The sequence below is a fragment of the Gouania willdenowi genome, chromosome 4 (assembly GCF_900634775.1).
Source record: "Gouania willdenowi chromosome 4, fGouWil2.1, whole genome shotgun sequence".
Taxonomy (NCBI): domain Eukaryota; kingdom Metazoa; phylum Chordata; class Actinopteri; order Blenniiformes; family Gobiesocidae; genus Gouania; species Gouania willdenowi.
The window spans coordinates 17986567-18002370 of record NC_041047.1 but is presented as its reverse complement, the minus strand read 5'-3'; the positions used below and the strand labels follow the sequence as shown (position 1 = coordinate 18002370).

Genomic DNA, 15804 nt, shown 5'->3' with positions numbered 1-15804 from the left:
AAAATTAGCACTGGTCAGAAAGTAGTATTCTCTAATAAATGCTAACAAGCTCAAGTTATTTTTATTACAACCTTGTATACTTACTATATAAACTAATATTTAACCATCAAACTACAACACCATGATGTCGGACTTCAACCACTTGGAATGACACATTTTACTTTAAATTAATTTACCTTTATTGTACGGTGAGGGCATAAACCTGGTTAATAATAAAGCTGTTACCCTTTCAGTCCTCATTAAAATAAAAATACTTGGCAAGTGTTTTATTTATGATAAGCTCTAATAATATCTTCTGAGCTCCTCATTGAGGTTTGACATGGACATCTAGTGGCAGCTCTGAGTATTACAAGTAAAACCTCCTCTGTGTGTGTGTGTGTGTGTGTGTGTGTGTGTGTGTGTGTGTGTGTGTGTGTGTTGGCAGGATACCTACACGACACCGCTCACCTCCATCCAGTGCTGGCATGTCCACTGTGAGGAGTGCTGGCTTCGTACTCTGGTAAAAGAAAATGATAAACACATTTATTGCGATTTAGTGCAGGGGTCTCAACCTTGGGCTTGGGACCCTATTTGGGGTCGTGAGACACTGGGAGGTGTTGCCAGATACCTTTAAGAAACAGAATATTTTTGTAAACAATCTGAGCCCATTTTTTCTTATTTTATTTTTTATTTTTTCTGCAACTATGCCAAACTTTCCATATTTTAACCTATTTTCATCATATTTTTGCTTCTTTCAATACATTTTTTTTTTTTTTGCTAAATTACTCCCATTTCTGCCACTTCTTCATCAGATTTCAATGCTCTCTCTGATCATTTAAATGCCTTTTCCGCACATTGTTTCCACTTTCAAGACATTTTTGGCACTTTTGAACTCTTTCCACCATTTTTTCCATTTATTTATTTATTTTTTGCCAATTTAACAACATTCGCAATTTTTCATGCCCATTATTTGCCAGTTTAAAGTAATTGTTCCAATATTGACTCTTTGAACTCTTTTTCTTTACCACTTTTACTGTCTGTTTTTGGCCACTCTAATTTGCAATGTTGAACCAATCTTTGTGGTTTTTAAAAACTCATTTCGCCACCTTTTCCACCATTTTTGGTGACTTCTAACACATTTTATTTCTGTTTTAAACAAGAATTTCCATCTTTAAGATGACTATATACTATGGCACTAATAATAAACTTCCTGGATAACAGTGGACATTATTCAGATGAATAAATAATTGTGGTTATCACAGATTCATAGAACAATGGACCATCATTTCAACCACCTTCAGGTACAGTGGGGGTCCCTAGTCTCTGGCACCTTTATTTATGGGGGTCACAGGCTGAAAAGGTTGAGAACCACTGGTTTAGAGAAACAGGGACGTGAAAATGAGTAAAAACTTTTTTTTTGTTTTGTTTTCTTCAGGGAGCGAAAAAGTTATGTCCACAGTGCAACACCATCACCTCACCTGGAGACCTGAGACGTGTCTACCTGTGACTCAAACACTCGTCTATAATATGGACATTTTTTAAACAACAAAGGGAGGACTTGTGGGCAGCTGGTCTGTCAGTCACCTCTTCACTTTCCTCCTCTTGCTCACTGCTTCTATGCTTCCCTGATTTGTCATTGCTTCATGACGGTTTTAACAGTATCACAGACGACCTCTGACTTGTACAAATGTCCACTTTTCTGCAGCAGATGACACTGTTGAGCTCAGGCACTGAATACAAGCAGAGAAAATCCTGGAATAAAATCAATCACGTTTTTCATCAATTTTGTGTTTTATGAGACTAGTCAAATATGTTTTTTTGCAGCAGCACATGTACATAGCTTATGTATGTATGTTTAGAGTAATGTGTGTACATGATACTAACTAGATTTACTGTACAGTGTTTATCTTTGTTTGGATCATTTACCATTTGTTTAGATCCATTTACCTTCTCCTCATCACATTCTGACTCATCTGGTCTTCGTCCCGGGTGTATTTCTTTGTAAAAGAACAACAAATCTAATTTTATTGTTAATACAATAAAATGTGTGTCTAAAAATGCTGTGTCACTAAATGTTTTAGCTTTAGCTCTGGGCCTTGAAAGCAGTCGTGTTGACATTCTTAGGACTTTTTGTGGTCTGCTTGTCTTCTATAAGAAGTGGGTCGATGCAGGATAAGCTGACAGAGCCCACTGGAGCTCATGTAAAGTGGAAGGACGCAAAATCCTGCTATTCTAAGCCTTTACACTAAGCTCACAGAGGAAAAGACAGCAGAATGGTATTTCTTCTACCTAGGTATTATATAATAATAGACACCTGCTGTACACTGGAGGCTCAATTTACCTTCTTAATAAAGATAGGAGTCTAACCTCAGAAGCATATTTCTTTATTTGCCATTTGTCTATTTATCAGAGGATTTTACCGATAAGCAGGAAGCTTCTGACAAAGGAACATAATGGATACTTAATCATTAAATAATATTAATAGTAATATTATACACGTGAGACCCAATTACCTCAGAGTGAACACATATGCAACTAAAAGTGAGTGTGTACTAAGTCAAAACACAGCTCCATTTGTTCCAAGTATTTTAACCCTCCATTAATCAATGGGGTCAACTTGAACCCATTCATTGTTTATCATTCAAAAAATAATAGTTAATTTTTTTTTTTTGGCATCATATTTCATGATTTTTCCTAATCTGATGGGTACAATTGATTGAGCATAAAAACATCAGTCAACATGGTTCATTCTGTGAGAGTCATGAACCCCCAAATTAGAAAAACTATTCCAGATAAATGAATTCAAAATTAAATGTTTGGCCTGGCGGTGGCGCTATAGAACTGGTCACAATTACATTCTCAAGGGGTTAATAAACAAAGTGTCTGATACAAACACTTGGTCAAAAAAAAATTTCTGGAGGCAAATATCTCTGGGGTCAGATTGACCCTAAGGGTAAAATGTGTTACAAATATCTAAGGATATTAGGGGGGGGGTTAAGTTTAAAGAACCCAACTTTATGAGTAAATGCATTGTAACAACATCCAATTATAAGCTAACTCCATGAAAAACACATTGCTCCTATCAAATAAAGCATACATTCTGATTTCCCACCTACAAACAATTATGTTCCAATAAAACCATGATATTGCATGCAGTCTATTCAACAAGTGTGTGTGTTCAGAGAACAAACACACAAGACAACAGACTCCATGTGTAATTAAAGAGTGACATTATCACCTAATAACACAGTGCTCTCCTCCAACTGTGGGTAAACACATGCTGCTGAGAACACGTGTGATTGGCTGCTGAATGAAGAGAGGAGGTGGTAATTAGAGCTGGCAGTCAGCTACTTCAGTGGATGTGCACACACACACACACACACACACACACACACACACACACACACACACACACTGCAGTCCATTAAGAAGCCTGGCTGAAGAATCATCTGTTGCTGAAGGTCTCTACAACACACACGATACAGGCTCTGAGAGAAAAGGTAAGGATGGCTATTTTTTTAACCTCTTCAATGAAAACAGAGCTGATGATGATTAGCATTATATTTATGTTTTTTTTCAAAGACTAAAAAACCCCTACATTTTTTTTTCCAAACCATTTGCTTGGAAATAACTTGATGTAGAATTGTTTATTCATTCATTCTCTAGTTCATGATACTGTATTTGTTCTCATAATTCAACTGGTGAATACTTTCTACTTACCGTAGGTGTCAAAGTGTCCTGAAACTAACTTGTACTTTCACCAGAGTAATTAAAAAAAAAAAACTTGAGCTTTCTAGATGAAGGTAAATCAGTACAGGAAAAGTTATTTTTTATATATTGTTCAGTCCATCCATTGTTGTAAAAAAAAAAAAAACGGTGTGAATGGTTTAACCCTTTGCTAACTGATAGACTGGGTGCAGCAGGTATACAGGTACATCTAAAAAAAAATTAGAATATCATGAAAATGATTAATATTTTTGGTCACTTATTTCAGAAAGTCAAACCCATATATGATATAAGCTCATGACATATAGTGAAATATTTCAATACTTTGTTTCTTGAAATTTTGACGATTATGGTTTACAGATAATGAAAGAACAAAAATGAGGATGTTTTAAACAAAAATGTAAGGCTTCTGAAAAGTATGTTCATTTCTATGCACTCAATACTTGGTTGGGCCTCCTTTTGAATGAATGACTGCATCAATGTGGCGTGGCATGGAGGTGATCAACCTGTGGCACAGACGTCAGTTCATCTGCATTGATGGGTCTGGTGTCTCTCACCTTCCTCTTGACAATAACCTATAGATTCTCTATGGGGTTCAGGTCAGGCCAGTTTTCTGGTCAATCAAAGCACAGTAACACCATGGTCATTGAACCAGTCAGAATCATCTTACCTGGGCTGTGGAGAAAAAGAACTGGACTGTTGCTCAGTGGTCCAAAGTCCTTTTTTCCAGATGAAAATAAACTTTGCATATCATTTAGAAATCAAGATCCCAAAGTCTGAAGGAAGAGTGGAGATGCTCGCTTGAAGTCCAGTGTGAAGTTTTCGCAGTCTGATGACTTGGGTTGCCGTGTCATCTGCTGGTGTCGGTCCACTGTGTTTTCTGAAGTCCACAGTCAAGCAGCCATCTACCAGGATATTTTAGAGCACTTCATGCTTCCTTCTGCTGACAAGCTTTATGGAGATGCTGGTTTCATTTTCCAGCAGGACTTGGCACCTGCCCACACTTCCAAAGGTACCGAAAGCTGGTTCAATCGTTTTAATGTGCTTGATTGACCAACAAAGTGGCCTGACCTGAACCCCATAGAGAATCTATGGGGTATTACCAAGAGGAAGGTGAGAGACACCAGACCCAACAATGCAGAAGTATTGAGTGCATAGAAATGAAGCCTTACATTTTTGTTTAAAAGATCCTTTTTTTTATTGATCTTATCTAATATTCTAATTTTCCATGAGCGTATATCATATATAAGTTTGACTTTCTGAAATGAGTGACCAAAAATATTGAACATTTTCATTAAATTCTAATTTATTTATTTTTTTTAGATGTACCTGTATATGGGTCACCTGTCCTGGTCTCAGAGCTGCTTGGTCTAGATCCCTTAATCCTGTTGACTGACATATCATAACTTCAACAGGTATTCTTAACATTACCCTAGCAATATGTGTTTAGGTTAAAAAAGGGGGATTGGTGTAAATGGATTTTTCATTTTGGTTAGATGAGCAATAACAAAAGTAAAAGCCTTGTTGTGTGCGTTAATGGATGAATGGAGTGAGAAACCTGGATAAGAAGGATTAGCTCTGTTTATCTTGGATCATTGAAAGGTTAAAAAGAGTGTCATTTGTGAACCCCTTCCCAGTGTAGAGCTGGGCCTAAGTTCTGTATCTTAATCTGAAAGGGCAGCCTCACCTCTGCTGTAGGATTTTCTCTGTCACAGATGATCAGACCGTAATCTGCTTTTGGCTACAAGTGACACTCCCCCCAAAGCTCACCCTGCCTCCATCTTTCCCCGTCTGCCCGTGCATCTCAGGACCATGTCAGGACCGAGGCCTGTGGTGCTGAGCGGCCCCTCTGGAGCGGGGAAGAGTACTCTGATGAAGAGGCTGATGAAGGACCACGAAGGCGTCTTTGGATTCAGTGTGTCACGTAAGTCTGTGATTGGCTACGGCAACGCAATCCTGTTTCAGGATAGGTTTCTGGGTCTGCACACTGCAATCTTTATTGACCAAAGAAATACCTTTAAATTAGTGGTGGGACTCGATAAATTAAAAAAAATCTCATTAATTAGAGACTTTGTAATTAATCTCAATGAATCTAAATTAATCCCATATCCTTGGCTCGAGAAACACTGAGCCAATCAGAGCCGTACAGAAAGGTCATATCTCCAGCACCTAGCAGTGTCAAAACAAACATGGCGCCCGCCAAGGAGAATTCACTCAGACCAGGATTGCTATTGCAACAACTCATCATCAGTAGGGTAAAACTAAATCTGCTCTGTTGTAAAAGACCTGAATATATCGTTATAGCAACAACAAGAACACGCTTTAAAACCGTAAGTCTGTATCGTGCTACACGCCATTTTCTGCTGCCAGCTCCATTTAGGGAAAAATATCTAAGCATGTTGCGCCATTGTTGTCACGTCCGCTCACTGTTTGATTGGTTACTCTGTGCGTGTTTGTCCCGCCCCCAGAACTCAAATGTCTTGTGAGCACTTCAAGACTGATCGCCTGTATTAAACAACGAATAATACAAGGAGATTAGGATTCATTCCAGGCTAACGTGTTTAGCATTGAAATGATAAGGCTCTGCTTTTTTTTTTCTAAACTCAAATTAACGCCAATGAAACACAGCAACGACTTCTCTGGTTTCCTGTTTGTAGCCGGAGCATCAGTGTTATGGAAATACCAGGAACTCGTGTCATGAGAAAGGTTCCACGCTGTTTGGAGTGCAAAACAAAAAGCGATTAACTGCAATATTTTTTTAGTGCTTTATTTTTCTGTAATTAATGAATCACTGATTTAAAGTCCCAGCCCTACTTAAAATATTCTGTTTGTTCTTTTATTTTATTTTAAGGTTGCTTTTTTTTTTTTGTTGTTGTTGTTTTGACAGACACAACGAGAAACCCTCGTCCTGGAGAGGAAGCTGGCAAAGGTACTGTTGTTCAGCTTGGAACTGGCCTGTTGGTGACACTCTTTAGTGAACGGCTGATGCTTTAGTGCCTGCACACTTATGACCTGTGCCAGTCACCATCTATAGCAGCCCTGAGCTTCTATTCAAACGTGTGGAACTGAGTTATGGACATTACATTTAATATTAATAGGAATGCATCCCCAGTGTAATCCAATGCCAGCAGCACTTCTTACTCCCAAGTGTCACCCTGTATATACATATTTATATATAGTATAGTTGCTTTTATACAAAGGGATACATTACTCTCTGTGCCTTTTTTGCTCTCTTTCCATAGGGTTGAACTCGCTCCCCATGCTTCTGGGGGCTACTTTACTGCCTGTAGCAGACATCTTTTCCTCTGAAGACTTAGATTTGTCAACCTCAGTTTCGTACCCAAATGAATCAGAACCCACAGATGAAGGTGACCTCGGTGTGAAACCTGATCAGTTTATAAATTCAACTTTACACCAGAGGGATGGGGGTTACTTTCATCATCCTGGCACAATGTTGTTAAATTCATATCCACAAGTTGTAAGACAAAGTAAAAGTTAAAGTGCTTCTCTCTCAGGATCCAACAGTCTACACTTTGGAGTAAAAAGCTTTTGAAAATAGCCCCCTGTGAAGCCTCAACAGTGTTCCCCACGTCCAGTCCTTACAGGTTCCAACTTCCCCCCTTTGTCGCTGTTAGCATCCAACCATTAGCAGCCCATGAGAAACATTCAACAATGTTTTTCCTGTGTTTAGAACATGTGTGTCACCATAACCCAAATTAGCCCCTATCGTTTGGCTAACTGCATGATGGGAATTTGCAAAGTGAGGCGTTGAGCTTTAACATGAGGAGAATAATTGTCCATTAGTTATGTAGAGTAGTGGTTCTCAACCTTTTCAGCCAGCGACCCCTAAAATAAAGGTGGGTCATCTATAAGGGGGAGTAAAAGGGAGAGCTTTTTGCGGCCCATCCATAAAGGCAGCAAAATGATGTCACGGGGTGGTGGTGGTGTGAACCCAAATGCAGAGAGAGATGGAGGCAGAACGCAGGCGTATCGTTCTTGGAACCAGTTCATGTTTATTCCAAAACTAACCAAAATCCAAAAGGGCACAAGGAAGAATCAGGGAGCAAGAAACAATCGCAGCGGGACACAAGGAGGTTGACAATATACAATGATCCAGCAAACACACTGGCCGTTTCTCATTCTGTGTACTTGTGCAGACTCGTGTGCTCGTGGAGATGTGAAACGTCATCACACGCGGCCCAAGTCCTGTTCCTATTCAAAGTCCGCTTCTAAGCAAGTCCGCTGTAAATCCCCGGATGAGAACTTGATCCGCCCGTTTTACTGAGCATGCATCAGAGGAGACTTGTGCGTACTCCGCCAACTATATTTCCCAGCATGCACTTCGAAAACACACATGTTTCCATTATTATTATTACCGTAAACTTTTTTTCCTTTTCATCTTCACCTTCATCCTTCTACCATGAATAGCCAACTAGTATTTTTCTTCTTCATTTTATTGTTTTTTATCATTACTATTTTGTAAATTTGTTTTTTACTTTTACTTTTATTTTCTTCTTCTTCTTCTTCTTCTTCTTCTTCTTCTTCTGTTCAATTATTATCATTAATCATTGAAATAATAAATCTATTTATCTAGTTCATCCTTCTCCCATTAACAACCAACTATTATTATTTTTCTTTCTTTATTATTATTTTCTTATTATTACTATTTTGTAAATTATTATCATATATCATATATGGTAAAAGGCAGCCACAACAACAATACATGTCCAATCCATTGTAAATGGTCCTTTATATTAGTTTTATAAATTGCCTGTATCACCTATTGCCTGGTTGCTGCTTAGGATGTGTTTTTTGGCCATCCAGTTAGCCATGACCAGATTACCTATTTATAGGGACTGTCAATATATAAAACAAAAAACATACACACACCATACCTGTCAAGTTTTGGATTTCAAAATAAGGGACATTTTCTGGCGCCCACCACAAGCCGTCCCGCCCGCTCAACCAAGCTCCAGTATCCCTTATAATTTACAGTAAGATAGGTGTACAAGAAATCTAAAACACCCACTTATTAAACCACTTACTAAATGTGATTAGAATCTGGTAGGCCGACCTTTATTAACATTGAAATGCTGTGAACATTACTAGAGCTGGGCAATATGAACCAAAACTCATATCTCAATATATTTTCTCAAAATAGTGATATATGATATAAATCTAGATCATTTTAGTTCAAATAAAGTCTGATCAGAAAGATAATTCTGGGTTAAATTTGGGACATTTATTAACAAACAGCTACACAACATGTGCACTCAGAAATCCATCTAACTGAGCTTTACATGTTGTTCTGAGAAGTATAAGCAGTGACTCCTAAAACTAATATTTTGTTTCATATGATATATGAAATAATATAGTTTTCCCCTAGTGTCCCATCCTGCTGCTCTTTAGGAAGGTAAACTCTGTCACATTTCACAACGTATTTACACCAGTTCTTTGTTTTTTTCACTGGAACGTCTTCATTTATCGTCTTTCTTCTGAGATGTTACTGGGTTTGTTGCCGCTGTCGGCACTAATCTCGAGAACTGCCACTCAGGCCATTTCAGGTGGAAGTTCTCGCGAGGCTAGTGACGGCGTTCAGTTTCGTAAGGCATCTTTTAATTATTATTACATTAAAATATGGGATATTTACGGGAAAATACTTAAATGGGAAGATGGCGGGAAAGAGGGGTAATAGACGAGAGTTTCCCAGCCAAAACATGATACTTGACAGGTATGACACACACACGTTTATTGTATTAAAATGTTTGTTCATTTTTTTTAATTTATCACAAAAATGTTTTATTGCTGTACAGAATAATTAATATTTATAACAATGACATCTACTCAATGATACATATTTTATTTGAGGTTTACAGTGGAGCGCACATACTACACACTGTTGCGCACAACGATGTCAGGAAGTTTGCTTTGTCCCAAAACAACGAGTACGCAACTTCCGCGCTTGCGCACTCCGCAAGTTCGTTCTTCAAGTTTGCTCCCACGAGTCTGTACCCAGGCGTTCACAAGTACGGAGTATGCATACTTAGAATTGAGAAACGGCCACAGTGTCCAAACACTCAGCTATAGTGAGGGAGGCTTGAATGGGAATGGGCCACACCTGGGTGCAACACATGAGGAAGCTCATCAGTCCCAACCCAAACACACTGACATCACTGGGAGGTGGAGCAGGAATACCTGGAACACAGAGACATGAGTTAATACTAGAAAACAGAATGATAAAAAAAGACTCAGAATAACACAAAGGGCTAAACACAAACTAAACAGATCCTGGCAAATGATGGCCCATTGTTTTATGAATCTGTGATAACCACATTTGTTTATTCATCTGAATCATGTCCACTGTTAACCAGGAAGTTCATTATAATTTGTGCCAGAGCATATAGTCATCAGAAATAAAATGTGTTAGGAGTCACCAAAAATGGTGGAAAAGGTGGCGAAATGGGATTTTAAAAAGCACAAAGATTGGTTCAACGTTGCAAATTAGAGTGGCCACAAACAGACAGTAAAAGTGGTAAACAAAAAGGGTTAAAAGAGTCAATATTGGAACAAATAGTTGGGACAGTTAGTTTAAACTGGCATATAATGGGCATGGAAAATTGTGAATGTGGTTAAATTGGCAAAAAAAAAGGAACAAGTGGAGGAAAGAGTTCATAAGTGCCAAAAATGTCTTGACAATGTGCAGAAAAGGCATTTCAATTTTATGGAGAAGTGGCAGAAGAGGGCGTAATGTAGCAAAATGCATTAAAAGGAGCCAAAACATGGCAAGAAAAAGTAATGAAAATAGGTTCAAATGCGGCAAGTTTGGTGTAGTTGCAGAAAAAGCGTAAAAATAAGCAAAAATGGGCTTAAATTGTTCCTAGTTTCTTGAAGGCACCTGGCGACCCCCACCCAGTGTCTCATGGCCCCAAGGTTGAGAACCACTGATGTAGAGAGCTGAATGAAGGCTGCTTTGCTTGCTTTCAAGCTTTTTATCTGTCTTTAAAGCTCAGTCCTTTCCCTCTGCAGTGTTCCATTTCATGTTGACATGCTAATGATTGTATGCTATCACAGTAGCCATTAGCAGCTGTAATAGTAGCACAGTGAGTGAGTCTGTGCTATTTTCTATACTACAAATCCCTTTAAATATACAATTAATGAAACTAGTTTCATTGAGAATATTTATTCCTAAATAAGTGGAAATATATCTACCAATACCATATTAAATATGGGTAGTCAATAGAAGTTAGCAAGTATGTGTGTGTGTTGCATTCTAAATTTGCATTTCCTGACTTTCAAAGGGATTTTTTTCTCTTTAAATTTCACCACATGATGCTTTTTTTTTTTTTTTTTTTTTTTAATCAGATTACCACTTTTCAACAAGGGACATCGTGCAGGAGGGCATTGACAATGGAGAGTTCATCGAGAGCGCAGAGTTTTCTGGCAACTTATACGGGACAAGGTAAAATAAAAATTCTCATGTATTGATTTGATGCTGACATGTTGACGACATTTAATAATGACCAGTTATCTCAAATTTGTGTTTTTATTCAGTTTATAATGAACAGAAATCCTGAAAAGGAAAGATAGAGCATCAGATCTTATGGAGATCAAATATGAAACATTTCATACTTAAATCTTTTTTAATCAAATGTATTTCTTGATTTCTTGATTAAATAATGAATGAATGCATTTATTCCTTCATTTATTCCCAATCTATGATCTGCATATTTCTTTATTTATGCAGGTCCTGCACAAACAATTTGTAATTTCTAATTGGATTTTGCATCTTAACTAAATGCTGTTAATATCCCTGTTTAAGTATTAAACTGGTACCTTTTTTTATTAGAAATTAAAACAAAAAATATGAAAACACCACTTATTATCATACACAATGATTAAACCTAATTTACTATAGGTCTGGTGCTTTTTAAACCCTTTGAATAACAGGGATCAGGAGGATAAAGTGCAACAGTGACAGATGGAGGCTAACAACCGTGGAGGTCAGAAAGAGCAACAGTTGAGCTCAGCACCTCTTTTAATCTCTTCCTCTTATTGTGAAGTTTCTGCTCGCTCACTAAACCCAGATCAATGCAGCATGTAGATCCTCTTTAGTCAGTCACTGCCAACCATCACACCTTCTGCTTGCATGCCACGACTCACACGGACAATAATCCGGGTTGGGGTCAATCCCAATTCCGTCTTTAATTATCTATAACAATAATTGTTGTGGCGGTTTTGAATGGAACAAGACGGAGTCAAGTTGTAAGGTTTACGGGTTCACTGCGGACACAGGGTTTATTTGGTCAAAGGGTTTTATGAATCTGTAGTTGTTCTGTGCCCTCAGGGTTTTGTATGCTGCTAATAACGCTAAGCATAACAATGACAGAGTCTCTGAGAAGAGACCTTGGCAAATGTTATCAGTGTACGATGGTATGTGGCCTGCTTAGGGCAGTGTGACCAGGACCAGTAGAGATTCTGTAATCACATATCAATAATAATATTGGCTTAGAGATGGCTTTATATAGCGCTTTTTTACACTCCAGCCACTCACATCAGACATCTGTCATACCAGTGGTGGTAAGCTAGAATGGGAAGTACTGCCATTTCACACCAACATTCAGGCACAATTCATACCCATTCATATGACTTGGATCTACCCACTGTTCATCTACAGCTCAATTATGATTGCGGTGACTGGCATTTTTTCCAATTACAATTAAAAGTCTTATTTTCCTTCTAAAAATCAATTACAAAATATAAAATAGATAATCTAATAAAACAGAACCTTCTTCTTGTGTTATATTTCTGTTAGCATCTCTTATGATGACAGGTCAGTTTTGAACCATGTCCTAAATCAGCTGTAAAATACACAAAAATAAATGTATCTATCATCCAAGTTGTTTTTCATCTCTTGGTTACCTTGTTAGGCTTCCTTATCCATGAAAATATTGGTATTGGTATTTTTAGGGGGGTGTCTGAACCTTTCTCAGTCAGTGTACCCCTCAATTTAAATTGGTTTTATAATGGTAACATGATCCTGAAGAGAACTAACTGGTAGTTGGAAAAGTTGATACGAAACACATTTTAATGATTGTTAACTACGTACAGTATGTGTTACCACAGGACTGTAACATCATTCCACTGGTTTGCGTTTAATTAAATTGTAATTGACAGTTGTTTTTTTTTTTTTAATTTCCATGCCAATTACAATTACAAAGTAGATTATCTGAACTTAATTACAGTTTAATTGTGATTACAATAGCCACATCCTTTCAATTATGATTACAATTATAATTTCGTCATAATTGTAATTAATTATCATTACATGATTTGTTAAGTTGAGGTTTTGTTTATTCAGAGGTTTTTCAGGAATTTTTTTTTTCTATCTCCGGACATGTTTCAACTGTCAACTGCCAGTCTTCCTCAGAGGAGTTCTGCTGATCGCCTTTGATGGTTCCTTTGAAGTTTCACTTGACTTCCATGTAATGGTTGAGGTTTCACACTCCTCTGACGAAGACTGGCAGTCGACAGTCAAAACATGTCAGGGGATAAAAAATGTCCAGAAAAACCTTGTCTGAATAAGCTAAACCTCAACTTAACTGTTAAAATGAGTCTCGCTGGAACAACGACACAATAACAATTAGAATTCAACCAGTGATGTTGAACACATGCTTGTTTTTGCAGCAAAGCAGCCATACAGGATGTGCAGGCCAAGAACTTGATCTGTATTCTGGATGTGGACATCCAGGGAGTGAGAAGGATTAAAGAGACTGATCTAAACCCCATCTATATCTCCATCCAGCCTCCATCCATGGAGATCCTGGTAAATGTTTGATTTTAAGATTCTAAAAAATAAGAAACACCATATAATTCTGAGATATGTTGGTATAGACCTATATTAAGGTCATAAACAGCAGAAGTTGTGTTACCGACTTCTCTTTCAGGAAAAGCGACTTCGGGAGCGGCTGACGGAAACAGAGGAGAGTTTACAGAAACGTCTGGAAGCAGCGCGCATTGACATGGAGCTCAGTAAGTGTCTCTGTGGTTCTGCTCAGACGATAACAATCATCAGTGCATTGACCATCGTTATTCAATGCTGATTCATAGGCAAGGAACCAGGTGTGTTTGACGTTGTCATCATCAACGATGACTTAGAGAGAGCCTACGAGGAGCTGAAAGACATCCTCAATGACGTGAGTAAAACCTATACAGTAAAGGTGTTGAGCATGTAGCAACCTTTCATATCCATAGCCGTTTCTGGCTATATGCAGACTATGCAATACATAGGGCCCTTAATACCAGTAGGGGCCCCTGAAGCTGATTCATTGGCTTCATCAGAGGAGGATGAAATGTACTTGTCTGCACTCTTTTTCTCTACTGCGTATGATGGAGAGGGAGATTTTTGGTCATGTTGTTGATGTCATGTGTTTGTTGATGGTTTTAATTGATTTCACTGATGATTTTAAATGTTCTTATTGATTTTAAGCTGTTGAATGTGATCACGTCTTGATCATGTAAGGAACATTGAGTTGCCTTGTGTATGAAATGCGCTATACAAATATATTTGCCGTTTTTAAATATCACGTAATGACTCAGTATTTGGTACTTTCTATTAACATATAGATAATTGTTTTCATTTTGTTGTTATTCTTGATCACTTAAGTTGCTTAATTTGTCATTAGTTTCTATGGAGAAAAAAGTTGCTCAGGGCTCCATAGTGGAGTGTTCACCAGGAGACATTAAGGGACCATAGGTTTTGAAACAGGGAGGAGAGGGTGGAGCATGGTTGTTTCTATACAAGTCTCACCATTCTACATACTGCAGCTTTATTGCCATGCCTCTGTTTACAATTGGCCAGTGCCCCCTGATTCCTGATAAGCATGCCCAAAACTACCTGAAAGAAGAGAGAAAAAAACTTTATTCGACAAAACCAGGTTCACCTTTGTGGCTCCCGGATGACTACTACACCTTAGCATCATCCCAGGCTGATCTGATTGGCTGTTAGTTCTGGGGTGATATTTGTCAAATGATGCATTTAATACAATTAGATTTTTACAATTACAGCCTAATCCTCTTTTGAAAAAATATATTCAAAAATTTATTAATTTTCTTTTAGATCCACTTTGTTATTAATAATGTATTTACAGTTTTTTCCTGCTAGATTTATGATCATAATCATATTATAATTTTATTTAGTATAATCCATTTTTTAACCTGGGTTACAAGAGGTTATTATTGACTGTAGCCTGTTTATGGACCATTTAATGGATGAGAAATCTCTCCATATTGTTTGGCAAACTGGTGGCCTACAAAAGCTAGTACCAGCTTTGTTAATATATTTACATCTTTTGGCTAAATATTGAGATAAAATATTTTTCATGGAGAATTATTCATTATTAAAGCTCATTGCTATTCCTATTTAATAAATCAGTGTAAATAATTGTCATCTAATTGTTGTTTATGTGTATAAAAACTAGTTTGATCATTTCTGTCCCAACAGGAAATCAAAAAAGTTCAAGAAGCAAAATGATCACAAGGAAACCATTAGTTTAACAGTTTTTTTTTTCTGCTGCTGGGAGGAAGAAGCAACTCATGAGTTTCGGTCGTGAACAAGTTTTCACTTCGCTGAGTGCAAACACACCTGAAATCATCGCGGACAAACAGAATTTGACATGTTTTTCGTTGCCCAGTGGTTTGTCGTGCAGTTTGAAGCGCGGATGTGATGAAGCCTCTTTGCTCTGTGTGTCAGGATTTGTGTTGTTGATGTAGAAAACCTGTGGTTTAAAGGTAGCTGGCACGTCAAAGGACGACAAACAACTGCCAAATCAAGTGTTTCGGATGATCTCAATGAGTCGGAGCAGTTTCACTGTATTTATGTGATTTGTTGATTAGTTGTAAATTCACTGGTGTCATGAAAAACTATGCTGAATTACTTCTGAACTACTTTAAAACCTGACGTGTAAATATAATGGACTTTAAAATGTTTGAAATATTAAATGAAGGAAATGTGTTACCACAATTAAGTAGTGTGTTAGAATTCAAATATTGGCCTGTTATTTGTGTGACATAATTTGTCTGTGTTTGTTTGTATACACAAAG

General features: G+C 37.6%; 2 protein-coding genes across 7 annotated transcripts in view; both read left to right on the top strand.

Annotated features, from left to right (window-relative positions):
* Positions 1 to 1800, top strand: part of rnf220b (ring finger protein 220b) — a 31597-nt gene extending 29797 nt beyond the window's left edge. For all 3 annotated transcript variants that reach the window (XM_028444820.1, XM_028444821.1, XM_028444819.1), the window contains 2 exons: positions 425 to 499; positions 1415 to 1800. In XM_028444820.1, the coding sequence (XP_028300621.1) occupies positions 425 to 499; positions 1415 to 1486 (147 nt within the window). In that variant the 3' untranslated portion in view covers positions 1487 to 1800. The remainder of the gene's footprint in view (positions 1 to 424; positions 500 to 1414) is intronic.
* A 1581-nt stretch (positions 1801 to 3381) lies between these two features.
* Positions 3382 to 15803, top strand: guk1b (guanylate kinase 1b). Of its 4 annotated transcripts, none has more exons than XM_028444845.1 (9): positions 3382 to 3479; positions 5514 to 5629; positions 6593 to 6634; positions 6948 to 7073; positions 11068 to 11164; positions 13390 to 13528; positions 13650 to 13734; positions 13813 to 13898; positions 15206 to 15803. In XM_028444845.1, the coding sequence occupies exons 2-9, from the start codon at positions 5518 to 5520 to the stop codon at positions 15233 to 15235; spliced, it is 717 nt and encodes a 238-aa protein (XP_028300646.1). In that variant the 5' UTR covers positions 3382 to 3479; positions 5514 to 5517; the 3' UTR covers positions 15236 to 15803. The 4 variants fall into 4 exon arrangements, with proteins under 4 accessions (XP_028300646.1, XP_028300648.1, XP_028300649.1 ...); XM_028444846.1 differs by having other exon boundaries at positions 3440 to 3479; positions 5404 to 5629; XM_028444847.1 differs by lacking the exon at positions 6948 to 7073.
* Position 15804: the final 1 nt, after the last annotated feature.

What these genes read in the sequence shown, in the direction of transcription:
- guk1b (XM_028444845.1), top strand. Translation starts at nt 5,518, where the DNA reads ATGTCAGGACCGAGGCCTGTGGTGCTGAGCGGCCCCTCTGGAGCGGGG. An exon ending in TGGAGAGGAAGCTGGCAAAG is followed by an intron (nt 6,635 to 6,947) that starts GTACTGTTGTTC and finishes CTCTTTCCATAG; the next exon opens with GGTTGAACTCGCTCCCCATG. An exon ending in TGAAAGACATCCTCAATGAC is followed by an intron (nt 13,899 to 15,205) that starts GTGAGTAAAACC and finishes CTGTCCCAACAG; the next exon opens with GAAATCAAAAAAGTTCAAGA.